The sequence below is a fragment of the Phoenix dactylifera genome, chromosome 14 (assembly GCF_051530095.1).
Source record: "Phoenix dactylifera cultivar Ajwa chromosome 14, Ajwa_hap1_PhDact_Kaust_v1.1, whole genome shotgun sequence".
Taxonomy (NCBI): domain Eukaryota; kingdom Viridiplantae; phylum Streptophyta; class Magnoliopsida; order Arecales; family Arecaceae; genus Phoenix; species Phoenix dactylifera.
In genome coordinates, this window is record NC_143203.1 from 18,514,465 (window position 1) to 18,528,271 (window position 13,807).

Consider the following 13,807-nt stretch of genomic DNA (forward strand, 5'->3'; position numbering starts at 1 on the left):
GAGTGTTGAACCAATACTAACCATAAAGATCAGAGATTATAAACTCATTCGATTCGCGAGAAAATTTGTTTCTCATTAGAATATTTTTTTCTCAAAAATTAATATCTGAGTATATAATAATATGATGCATGGAAAAGTAATTTTTAAATGTTTGATTGATTATAAAAAACAAGTAGATTACAGTGTGGCTTATATTAGAAAAGTTTATGAAAAATTTATTACACTATTAATAAAGTAAAGAACTTATTTCATCCTATCGAAAAACTTAAAAATAATTTTTTTAAAAATTAATTTAATTCTCAGCTGATAGAAAAATAATTTTATTATTATATATATATTTTAAAAATATGGGATGTTATATTGTTATCCCATGAGGAAGTTTGTGGCCTACTACGAGGCCTTTTTCTTTTTGCCCCCGCAGCCGCCCTCTTCCCCCCCAAACCTCCTCTCCCTGGGAACCAAAGGGGACCTATATTTACCTTTTGCCTCCCCCGGCTTTCTCTGTCTGTCTCTCTCTCTCATCTGTTCTTTCGGCGGTATTATTGCTTGGACTACTTGCCCAGAAAGTATTCCTCCCTCTCTTTTGTTATTTTTTTTTTCTCTTCCGATTTTGATTTCGATCGAGAGAGAGGAGGAGGAGACGAAGCGGCGAAGAAGAAGATGATCATTCGTGTCCAAAGCCGCGACGGCCAGGAGCGCGTCACCGTCCCCGACGGCGGCGCCGCCACCGTCGCCACCCTCCACTCCCTCATCGAGTCCCAGCTCGGCGTCCCCGCCGCCGCCCAGATGCTCTCCCTCGACCGCAACCTCCTCCTCCCCACCCCTTCCGCCGCCGCCGCTGCCGCCTCCCTCTCCGACCGCTCCGCCCCTCTTTCTTCCCTTGGCCTCTCCCACGGCTCCGTCGTCTACCTCTCCTACTCCGGCGTATCCCGCTCCTCCGGGCCTCCCCGTGCCCCCCTCACCCCCGCCGGCTCCTTCGGCCGCAAGATGACCATGGACATCCTCATCGCCCGCCAGATCCGCGTCTCCCGTCAAGAAACCCCACACTGCTCCGTTGCCTCCTTCGACCGCGACGCGGCCCACGCCTTCCAGATCTACGTTGCCGAGACCTTAGCCTTCGCCGTCAAGCGCGGCGGTTTCCTCTACGGCCGCGTCTCCGAAGGCGGCGCCGTCGCCGTCGACTTCATCTATGAGCCCCCCCAGCAGGGCACCGAGGAGGCCCTCGCCCTCCTCCGTGACCCCGACGAGGAGGCCTTCGTCGAGGCCATTGCCGCCGGCCTCGGGATGCGCCGCGTCGGCTTCATCTTCACGCAGGCCGTCGGCCGGAAGGGCGGTACGGGGGAGTACACGATGTCCGGCCGGGAGGTGCTGCAGGCCGCCGAGCTCCAGGCCGAGGGGGGGATTCCGGAGTGGGTGACTGCGGTCGTCAAGCTGGAAGTTGGCGAGGACGGGGCGGCCGATGTGCACTTCGAGGCGTTCCAGATGAGCGATACGTGTGTCCGGCTGTTCAAGGAGGGGTGGTTTGTGACGGAGTTCGGCGAGGATGATGATCCCAGGCTGTCGAGGATGAAGAAGGACGTGGTGGTTGGAGGGAAGGATGTGAGGGAGGTCGACAATGACTTCTTCTTGGTGCCTGTCAAGATCTCAGATCACCAGGTCCGTTGGGCTCTTATATCATTATCCTGCTGCTAATTTGTACGTGTTTGTGCTTATTTTTTTTAAAAAGAATTCTATTGTTGATGATGAAAATTTCACATGTAGCCGTGAGGGTTTAGAGTGTCAACAATTGCAGAGGATGCCAAATGCTTGAATTACATAATTTTGAGATACAAGGGGCAAATTCTTTAGTATACTTTATGGTCATATAAATCTTTATAAATTTAGAAAGATTTTGATGTCAAATTTGACAACATATGATTCATAATCTTTTGAGTCACGACTCTATGCCCTTTATGTATGTATGCATTGGCCATATGAATTCTTGTTGAGTGGACCATATCAGTTTAGATGTTGATGATAACAGTTTCAGGAATCACTAGCCTTCGTGTTACTAGATCACAATTACCATGATAGTTTCAAACATGTTTTACCTTTGTCTCACATTTCAAACATGTTTTACCTTTGTCTCGCATTTGATTGCTGCAATCAAAGCTTTATGTATCATATATGGTGCCAAAATCGTTAACTACAAAATGTAACAGATGCATGACATACATTGGTGTGAAAAGTACATAATGATATGAGTTGATACTTTTGTTATGCACCAGAAAAATGTACTAGGAAAACTGTCAGCTTGGTAGTGATGGATTAACATGTACTGAGACTTAAAAAATAGATTTGTGATTCTTGTAATCACATCATACCTTTTGAACGACTTGAATATGCTTTTTTGTGCCCAAGTCATATCTTAATACAAATACTATGCAGTATTAACCACTCCAAAAACAACTGTTATTGAAATTATTAGGGAAATCAAATATCAAGAATAACACATTTTCAAAAAGCTTGGTTCTAAGAAACATTATATTTGTCTATATGTAATTATGTATTGCTATTAATAGTTGTTCATTGTAGAATATTAGTTGATATGTGATGACATATTTATTTTGCACGTAGATGTTTGTAATTGGTGTATCCAAGTTATTCATGTGTAGAGCTTTGAGGAACTCAGTCATTCCTGAAACTTCAAAGCATTAAATACAAGTATCATTTTGAATTAGTGATGAACTCTCCAAAGTTCTTTATTATAGTGGTCTATTTCCATCAACTTCATTAGTGCAATGCTAACCATCCTGGTGGTGTGTCTTCATCAGGGCTCTGCTTAAGAGCCTCATAGATGCTTAAGGGTGGAATACAGGAAGAATATACAGTAAACTAGTCTAGAGGTAATAGAGTTTAGTTTAACATCTCTTTTCCATCTTGCATCTTCAAGTACCGAGATTTTGGACAAATAAGCTGCATCGACACAGGTAAACCAAGGTTTCTGAGCCAATAAAATATGAGAAAACTATATTTTGTTAGCATTTATTGAGAAAGCACAATGCTCCTTTTAGGATATCTTTTTTTAGATTGCAAACCTGAAGAAGCTGCAATAAGTTGAAACGTGTTCAACTTATATAATGCCCTGCTGATTATTGTCAAGCAGAGCAGCCTAAGCACCTGTGAACATCCACTTAAGTACCTAGGCTGTCCTATCAAGCAGGAGATTGCTACATAATTTGGTTTTGGCCCAGTGGTCACCTAGTTGACCGTTAAGGTGCCTAGTGTCTAGTTAATCCCCAAGTGGTGCCTTATGTAGTTAACTCACCCACATGCATATCCCTTGCAACTCATAAAGTCATCTCATATGTGCAACTCAGTCAACTTATGTGATCTGACTACCTAAATATATCTTTTTTTAAGAAAATGTGGAAATTCTGTGTGATGGATTTAGTTGGATTTGGCTGCGAAGGTACATTGATATGTGATAATCACATAATTTTTATGCGTACTAATTGTTAAAAGGAAACTTTAGCAAGAACGAAAATACATAAGGTCATACTACTGCTGTCCATAGTTTTTTTGGTAAATATATTGATAATATATGAACAGATTCTTAAGAAGTAAACTGATATAGTCATTTTTACCAAGTGTATCTTAATTGAATCAAAAGCTATAAAACTGCTAAAAAAGATAAAATGCTTGCTATTTAACTCTTGGCACTTGTTTGGCTGCCTGGGCAGTCATCCAAGTAAACAAAGCAGATCCTAGCAGATCTCAGTGTACAACTGCTAAAGCATGTTCACAACCTTGGCCTGATTCATAGTGACATTGCCATGATGTTTCACTTTCTGATCCTTGAATTGTATCTTGTCACTTGATGCATCTCACACAATCGCAAAGATTCCATTTTGATCTTACTTATGGGTCAAGATGACTACTAGGTTTCTATTGCCTAGAGAGCCATCTCATTATTTCTCTTCAGATTAAAAAGCTTTTTTTCCTTTTGATTTAGTCATCAGATCCAAAATCATTGTGTTTTTGTTTTTATTAATATCTTGATTAACATCATGATGACCATCAAGCCATGTCCTAAATAGTTGTCCTCATGTGGGTGCCGTCCAAGAACCATTATAGCCCCAACCCAAGCTATCTTCCCAAACACCACGAGGCAAGGTTCGCCGTACAGGACGACACCGTACTATACCATATCAATATGCATGTTCATATCATACCAACACTCGGTACGCCTTGCCGTCTCGTATCGTACCGTGTATCCACACTATAGTGGATGGCATCGATTCAGGAATCAGTATTGAGACGGCGAACCTTGCTACAAGGTAAAGATATGAATAGGATTTTTTTCAAACACTACCTTTCCTTCTCTTAAAAAATAAAGGAAAAAAAGAAGAAACCACTCCTTCGCACCAAACAATATCTCAATTTTTCTCTTTTTTTTGTGCCTTCAACAAATAGGCTGAGATGTATGAGAGCTTGTGAGGTTGAGGCGTCGGCATGCTTACCTTGCTCAAAGTAGCTTGGTTATCATCTTTTGTTGGCATTGGTGAAGGCAATGGAGGGCTTCCGCTTCCACTTCTCACTACAAGAGATATCAGTGGCTCTCCACGGGCGGTATGTGTAGTGCTTGAAGTGAGGAGATGGAAGTCCTAAACTTCTCCCTTAACTTTCCATGCTTTAAACAGTTGGACTAAGCTAGTCAAAAAACTTGGTTGACTTGGGCGGTTCAAGCAGCTGAATTTCATTGGTCAATGAGAAGAGTAGGGTTACAAACTTACAGTCAACCTGACTTGCTGCATCCTGGGGGATGGGTATACAGGTTGATCTGCCTGGATTTCAAAAAATTGCTATCAATTTCTTCAACAAAACACATGCTTACCTATATTCCAAGTTTCCAATAATCGGGTTTTGGCTGTGCCAAATGATTTTTTGACTTTGTTGGATATGACAAATGTAGGGGTTTCGTGTATAGAATTAATAATTAAATCTAAAAGATACAATATACAAATCAGGAAAAGTCCAGAAAAAGAAAATAAAATTAAAAAGAAAACATGCTAAATGTCATAATAGAGTTTAGTTTTTTATCTCAAGAAAAGAAAAAAGAACAAAGAAAAACTAATGCAAGTTAGAAAATATATTATCCATCAATTTAAAGTATAATATATATCTGTCGAGAATCTTAGACACCAAACATATGCTTTCATGTTAAAAGAACATGATTTGGTTTCAACCAAAATGTTCATATGGTGAGAATATTACACATCATATGCATATATACAATTTAGATTAAAAAAATCCTAATTCAGTTTTTAATTGAAAGGAATTAAAAATAATTTCTTGATTATTTTTGATATATTGTTCCCTAAATCTAAGATTTTGTGAAATATAATAAAAGCTTACTTATGTACATGTTGAAATGTGTAAGGTGTCCAAAACTTTTCATTCATTTTTTCATGAATAAATAAACTTGTATTTTGTTCTTTTACTAATTTTTGTGAAACATTTTTGCCCCCAATAATAAAGGGAAAAGATAGGTGTATTTAACTTTCCTCTAAAAATCTTGGAATCTTGCCCCCAAATGTTAAGGATCTCTTGAAGACATAGAAAATTGAAGTTTCGGAGAGGTTGGAGTTAACAAAAAGAAAATACTGATCCACATATATAAAATTGATGCTTTAAACATAACCAACTGGTTGGTTTCAATGGAATTTCCATTGAAATTGCTTGAATCCACGAAAAACTTGCCAAGCTAGTAAAAATATATGGCTTCAGCCAGACCTGGTTGAAACCACAGGAACTCCCAAAATTCATAGTTTTTAATAAGGTGTGAATTTTCACTAAAATGTATTGGTTTTACAAAAATTCAAAACCTTACTCAAATCGCAATTGGTTGTCATTTTGATACAAGAATTGTAGTATAGGCACCAATAACTAACATTCGGTATACTTAATGTAATTCATAGTACAAAGTTGATGACCATGGTGTTCATCAATGTACTTGAGTTCGTATGCAGTTGATATAAGTGTAGCAACAATTCTTTGGCCTATGTTTCTTTTGATATTATAACACTATTTTGAGAGCTTAAATTCATGTCTTCGATTTAAAAAGCTTTCCAGATTAGGAAAGCTGTGATTTACGTCGGTTGGTTTTCTTATCTTTAGTTAAACCTAAATGGTCCATATCTAAGTCTAAGCAACTTTACATGGAATTAAGGATATCTCGATCATAATTTATTTATCAGGTTTTGATTTCAGATTGGTGGGATTACTTTCTTTGAGTCTGGTTTAGATAGCTTGTGTGATAAGGAATGGTAATTTCAGTATTAAAAGAGAATTTCCATTTGCTAGAATGTGAAAGATCGATTGAATTTACACATTAAAAATTGCACTCTGCAACTTTAGCCCCATTTTTGTAAAACTCCATTAGTTCGAACATTGAGCGATTTATTCTAGGTATCAAACTATGGCTGTGGTGTGATCCTTGTTTAGGGGATTTTTGTTTATTACTAGGTGATTGTTGTGTACAATTTTATACTAGGGTTTTTTTTGCATGTATATCCTCCTAAGTATGAGAAATTGCATAAATATTCTCTTAAAGTTACTATTTACATGTATACCCCTATATTTTTTTGCACATCTACACATTAAGGATATTTCAGTCATTTCAATTTTAAACTGCTCATTTTTTAACAGTGTTAAATTGCATGGGTACATATGCCAAAAAGGAAAAAGAAAGGTATACATGCAAAACAAGTGCTTTATGAGGGTATATGCGCAAATATCAATTTTGGGAGGGTATTTACATAAATTTGAATGCGTAGGAGGGTTTTTACACAAAAAACCCTTTTGACCATTGCTCAGGTTGTCTATGTTTTTGACTTCCCTCCTGCCAAGGTTGTCCAACTGACGAGATAATAGTACTAGGCGGTGACCTTTGTAAAGGTCTAGGCAGATTACCTAGGAAGCTAGGTGGGTGCTTGAATTATCAATTTCATAACATTTGTTGGAGCTTATGTAAGTTGTGTAAGTTATGTTAGAAGCTATAGGATCCGTTTTAAGGAGGTAGAGTAGGAGAAAAAAGAGTATTTCCTTTATGGTTGCGATCTCGTTAACGATTTAGTTTGAATAAATATAGTCACAGTTTTAGTTTTATATATTTTTCTGGATTTATTCTGTAAAAACATTATTTGGAGAGCATCAGGAGGGAGTACTGACTAACTAGAGAGCATTTATAAGACAATTGAAATATGGATGCCCATCTTCTTTCTACATCTCATGAAGTTTCTCTTTAGAGTCTGTCAGTTGTAGGTGCAAATGTAGCAAAATGAGGGTTGATTATCATCATGATAAAATTTCACAAAAAGAATAACTGGATTGTGCTTATGGGTCAGGGTCAAAGCTGCAGCTTGAGCACCATGGGCCATTTAGGCACCAACTTAAGCACTAGGGCTGCTGCCTCATTCGAGACCCACGAAAGCAGCAATTGTCTATGCACTGGGGATGCCAGAGCATCTAGGTGGAACCTGTTAGCTTTTTAGGTGGCATCTTTCATCAGCTCCTGCTGAATTGGTAGGGGTCTAGTTTTTTTACTGCCTTCATGTTTTTATTATTTCTTACAGAATGTAATATGATGTTTAAGATTCGGAGAGTTGGGTGGAGATGGTGATAGAATTGACAGAGTTCATTTCTATCAGTAGAGGTAGTGATAGAATGGGTGACATTTCAATTTAAACTTTCTATTGCATTCCTTTTTAAAAAATGTCTTATATGATGATAGAAAGGTGGGGCAATATTTGTGAGCTAGCATGGGACGGCATCTCTATTGTGGCCAGAAATGGTTATACTCTGTCAACTTTTTCTGAGAAGGAACAATATCGACAGCATGGCCGGTGTTTACACCATTTTATAACTTTCTTAACCTTTCTCAAACTACCCTTGACCGATTCTTTGAAGCTCATAATCTGCAATTATATTAAACTTGCAAAAGCACATCTGCATTATTCTCAGCGTTATCAGAATATTCTAAAACATCCTCTGAACATCTGCAATTGCTTTTATTTCTTTTCATCACCAAATTGACCAACACTTCATTCTGATGTGCACTCCTACCAATTATGTATTTTCTCTGTCTTCTTGGTTTGTGTAACTTTTTTGAATGCAGAGATATAAGATCCTTATGTTTATTAGCTATTCTTGCATAAGTTGGATACTTTCCTAAACTTGTCATTGATTAACACCTATCACCTTCAAAAAGAGCCACCACTACTGCTCCTTTGGTGGTAGCAGATTGTTTCATTTATTCAACAAATTAACTAGGAACTTCTGGTATCTGGAACTAAAATTTAGAAAATGCTTTGACATTTGCACTACTCTGATAGATCTGTTGCTTAAAATGCAAATCATAGTAGGTTAAGTAAATTGATAGTGTAAAATGCAAATAATAGTGAGGACTCCACCTTTTTACTTTCAAAAAAGAAAGAAAGATGGATACTGCTTTATTCATTCAATTCTTACTCAAATTAATGCTTCTTAAGTATGTGCAGATATTGCTCATTGATTGTCTTTTTAACATAAAACCGCTAATCTCTTCGCACCCCCAATTTTGAAATGCAGGGATCACTGTCATCTGGTTTTCCTATAGAGAACCGAATTACTACTATAACACTGAAGGCTCTGAAGAACCACCTGGATAGGACAAAGCACCTTCCTTTTGTGAAACGAATCTCTGACTTTCACTTGCTTCTTCTTCTTTCCAGGTTTTTAGATGTTAACGCCGACGTCCCAGCACTGGCTGAGTGTGTACAGAGGCAAGCAATGGTGCCTGAGGGCTACCAGCTTCTGATCGAATCCCTGGCCGCCTCCGCTTAAGATGTTTAGTTTATTCTGTCTTGCAGTGTTAATACAAGTTCTTCCATTTAGTGGAATTATAACCATAAATTATCCTTTGCAATTATTAAACTAATATTCTTAAGTATTTACTCATTCAGATTTGTGAATTCTCATGTGGCTGTGTTGCACTTCTGTCATTGGAAATTTAAAGATCAGCTTCCTATGTGAAATTATGATGTTGGGTTCTTGCACGAGTGCTGAAAATATTCATGACCGTTTTGTGGAATGCTGATTCCACTGAAGCTGATAAGACATGGGACCATCTTTATTGTTCTGAATTATGTGTTTATTCTTTCATGACGAACTTTTTGGTGCCATGGATTTCTTTGACTAATATGTGGTGTATCGAGATTCACTTGCCTTTTGCGTTTTAAGCATGGGATTTGTTGAACGGGATTTGCTAAAAGAGTTGCTGTTCTATTGTATAAATAACTAACTAATTTATAATTTAATTTAAATAGTTAATTTTATATAAATAGTTAACTAAAAAATAGTAAATATAAATAAAAAATAGAAATAGTGTTAGGGTGTTGTCAAAAAGTTAATGAAGGATAATTTTGTCAATGTAGAAACCTAATTCTTACATGCTTTATTTATTCTTTCTTTCATCCTCTCAATTTGGAAGGATGCAAATTGGTGGACAAGGGTGAATGAATAAATCTCTTCTTTGCATCGGTTCTTCTTAATTTTTTTTTTTATCCAAACTGTAGATGGGGGCCACCCATCCTTCCTCTCGTAACATCAACCAACACAGGGTTAATGCTGATTCTGAAAAAAGCCAATCAATTGTTTTCTTCTTGCACATGCAATTATAGATGATAGCCTACTGTTATAATTAGCTTAGCTTATATGCACTATGGGATGTAGTCCTAAGTTGAATGCTTGTTTAATCAACTTGATGGGTCACCATCCTTTCATCACAAGAAGTCCATTGGTCAGGTTAGCTGCCGAGGCAAAGATTTAAAATTAGGGAAAAACTGCAGTGAATCAACAAGATACTAGAAAATCCAGACATTTCATATCTTGGAGAAGAAAAAGAGTGTATGTTAATTGACATGACCATATGCCTTCTCATATAAAATGAACATGCATGGGAGAAGGCAACATCAGAATAATTGCAACCAATGCATAGCTATTATCTTAGCTCTAGCAACATATCATGTATTGATATAGGGGTATATGAAATCAATCCAATCAGTAGCAGCAAGCAGTCCTATTGAAAATTTTATCAAACAAAGGATAAGACTATTCAAAGCTTCAACGCATAAATTTTATAATATATGTGTATTGAAAAATAAGTATCTTGCAATATGGAAGAATCTCTCCCAAGGGAAACAAGAAGAATCTCAAATACCTTCAGTGGAAACTTTCAAGAAATGCCGTGTCATAATTGAGGGGGGATAGTTCATATATATGAAAGGAAAAAAGCCAGAGAAATTGCTATGTGCATGTTTTTCTTTCCAAAACTAGCAATGTTGATGATTGTATATAATAAAGTTTTGTTTGTGAATCAAACAATATTGCATGCCTCGGAAAAATTATAGTCCCAAAGGGCCCGACCCTCTTTTTAGTACAGTATTAGTATAGCTTAGTGACCCGTGAAAATTGCCGGAAAAGATTAATAGCACTAATAGGACTCCTGCTAGATGGTTGGCACCTCTCTCCTCTTGGCCCGTTGGGGAGAGATTTCAAGTTTGAACTCTCTTTCCCAAAGTAATGCTCCCACCATTATTCGGGGAAAAAAAATCTTACATGGGTTGCATAAAAAGAGAGGATTTTAACCGGGGTCAATGTTTTAATAACCCAACATCTCACTCAAAATGGCTATCCGGAAAATATTATTTGGGTTCCTTGATTATGTATAAGTATCCAAGATCTATGCCGAGAATAACCGATATAGGACTAAACACAAGCTTGCACGGGTTCTTATATGCTCCCCTATTTAAGCTCTGATGTGCTCATCAGGCTGGGAGTTCAAATTTATTCAAATCCAATTACAAGCACCATTATCGGCCCGCGGTAAATCCTAATGAATCTGTGCTGCTGCGGTGTCTCCTAGTCCACATAGGTTATGAGCTAAGTTTCATATGATATCATTTTTAATAACCTAGGACCTCACCCAAAATAACTAACCGGAAGGTATTATTTGGGTTGTTTGATCCTGTATAAGTACCCAAGATTTACCTAATGAATAACTGATGAGAGACTAAACAAATGCCCACACGGGTCTTCACAAATGTAATGAAAAAGAATTAATATTGTCCTTGCTGAGTTTTATGCTATTCTATTCTTGGAGATAAGGTATCATCTGTCAACTTAACAAGGTTATTTGGAGCTAAAATCCAAGCTAAAATGACAGTTTGTGGATAATCTGTCTCTTTTCCTGCTTGTGGAAGGAGAGAAATAGGAATGCCAAAGCAATTGTTGCGTCAATGGATTCAGTTGTTTTGCTCCTGTCGCACCTAAACTGAAATAAGAAAGAAAGAAAAATAGATAAATAATGGATGGATGGAAAGATATTTGTACTTAAGAGAACAAGGAAGGAAAGGGAAGGAAAGATCAAGCCGCTATTATTTTAGGTGATTTGAAGAATCACATTCAATATGTTTTCCATAGGTATATTTGTCAAACTTGAATACAATGTTATTGTGATTCTAAATCTTATCATATTATTATTTATGATCAACAGTTTTGAGCAGCTTTCTTAAGTGTTATGCAGCCAGCCATAGATGAGCACTTCCACTATCAAGAAGATAAAACTAGCTTTAATGTGAACTATATCCAAGGAGTAGGCGAAAAGATAAAACCAAGTTGAGGTCCCAAAAGTTACTGAAGATGCTTATGAGCCTGGGTGGAAAGGTCACAATGGATTTATCCAAGTTCACCGGCTGACTCGAAAGTAAACAATACCAAAAGAAAGCATCCAATACATTATGTAAGACCTATAAGATGAGCAAAATTTCTAATAACACCAGAATAATCAAATTAATCATAAAGTTTATCCATATTAATCCAACTAAGTAAATCTATTAATATCAAATAATAAAGTTTACTTAATTACAAAATTTAAATATTCATTTTGTCATGCCCCAAGCTTGGCGCACATCCTGAACCTAGAGTGTAACAGACACCGCATACCTAAAGGGCAGACCATGCAAACATGCAAAGCTACAAATCGAGTCATAATAATCTCAAAGCAATAATAAAAATAATTTCTCAAAAACTAATTTAATCAAGATCTAAACAAAATCATTCTAATAATCAGTTGTTCCAACATGACATAAGTAAAAATATGCTAATTAATTATTATAATTCAATTCAAAAAATAAAACATTCAAACTAAACTAGTCTAAACTAGAAGTCCAGTAATTGCGAATATCTTATTAGCGCACTCCCTCAAGTCTTGAGCAATCATTGGTCAGAATCTGAAAAATAAAAAAAAAAAGACAGAATAATGAACTACACTAGCCCAGTAAGTAATACAACATAACAAAGTGGGTCTAAGCATGCCAAATAAATTGGTAATTAAAGAGCATAATACTAACTAAAAATAAATTATTTTTTGACTAATACATATATCTCTTTTGAAATGTATTATTATTTTTATAAATTAATACTAGAGATCTAACATCAGGCTATGCCCACATAACTCCATGGCATGAGTCAGATACAAAATGCACAAAGTGTCAGATACCATTATTCTAATCACCGGTGGCTTAGTGTCAAAACTAGTTTTTTAGATTATAAGTTGACAGAGCCAACGAATAATCTCTATTGGTGAGGCCAGATTATAGCCATGCTGAGAATATATATATATATATATATATATATAACAAATTTCATAATTTCTCCAATCATATATATCAATTTTATAACAAAACACATAACATATTTTAAAATAATTACTATCGTAACAATAATATGCCTGACCTGTTTATCCAAGTATAAAACAGATATCATAATCAAATTTAATAAACTAATTAATATTTTACTAAAAACACACTTTGAAGTATTAGGTTGGTTACATCATCTTGCTTTAAAATCCTACTTCAATTAGGCGGATCAGATTCGCCTGCTTTAATATTATTAAAATATAATTAATTTTTATCATTATCTTAAAAGCCAAGCAAAGTTAAAAATTAAGATACTATTACAGATACAATATTATGCCCAAATTAGGGTGAAGGAGAGGCAAGATCGTCAGGTGGCGGTACCTGACTGCATGGGTCGGTCTGAACAAGGTGGACTAAATTGGTCAAGATCAGATATGATTTAAGTGATAAAGATTAATAGTAACCATATTCTAGGAATACTTGACAGAGCTAAAGTACTGGGCCGATATACCCTCCGAATACTGGGGTGATTCAGGGCCTCCTAATCGGAGCCAACTTGGATCCGAACAAAGGAAGACAGGGTTTCATGCTCAATAAGGATGAAGAAGGATAGGGCTAATCGAGTGGTAAGGCCCAACAATCTGATTGGTTTGGTCAAGTTCATTCTATTCAATCAAAGATCAAATCAAAATACAGATACTTTATAGCGATCAAGGATGGCAAGATCTAGTGGAATCCAATGATGACCAGGATGCCAACAAAGGCCGGGTAAAGGTCAACATGTTGAATAGTCACAACTGAGCTAGTCCCGGACCTCCTATTTAGGCCAATCTAGAGTCCACAAAGTAAAAACCTGGGACCCTCTACTGAGCTCCAGCTCATGTAGAGAGAGAGAGAGAGAGATAAATAGAAGAGAGAAGAGAAGGATGAGTCTTCTCTTCCTTATTTTTCTCATCTTTCTTTTCTTCTTTCTTGGCAAAATAGGGGAAGAAACGATCACGACTATGGCTGTGGTTATGTTGGTCTAGTGAGGTGGTAGCAGGCAGTAGTGTAGGCAGCTTAGAACGGTTGAAGTTGGTGCACAACCA

At 36.9% G+C, this 13,807-nt stretch overlaps 1 protein-coding gene across 3 annotated transcripts; it reads left to right on the plus strand.

The window, feature by feature from the left end:
• The first annotated feature begins 365 nt into the window (after positions 1–365).
• LOC103719699 (NPL4-like protein) lies at positions 366–9,056 on the plus strand. Of its 3 annotated transcripts, XM_088710616.2 has the most exons (3): positions 526–1,656; positions 7,389–7,566; positions 8,611–8,999. In XM_088710616.2, exons 1-2 carry the CDS (start codon positions 661–663, stop codon positions 7,533–7,535), a joined length of 1,143 nt encoding a protein of 380 aa, XP_088566742.2. In that variant the 5' UTR covers positions 526–660; the 3' UTR covers positions 7,536–7,566; positions 8,611–8,999. The 3 variants fall into 3 exon arrangements, 2 of the variants coding, with proteins under 2 accessions (XP_008807287.2, XP_088566742.2); XM_008809065.6 differs by lacking the exon at positions 7,389–7,566 and having other exon boundaries at positions 366–1,656; positions 8,611–9,056; XR_016398330.1 differs by lacking the exons at positions 7,389–7,566; positions 8,611–8,999 and adding an exon at positions 3,054–5,112 and having other exon boundaries at positions 526–3,016.
• Positions 9,057–13,807: the final 4,751 nt, after the last annotated feature.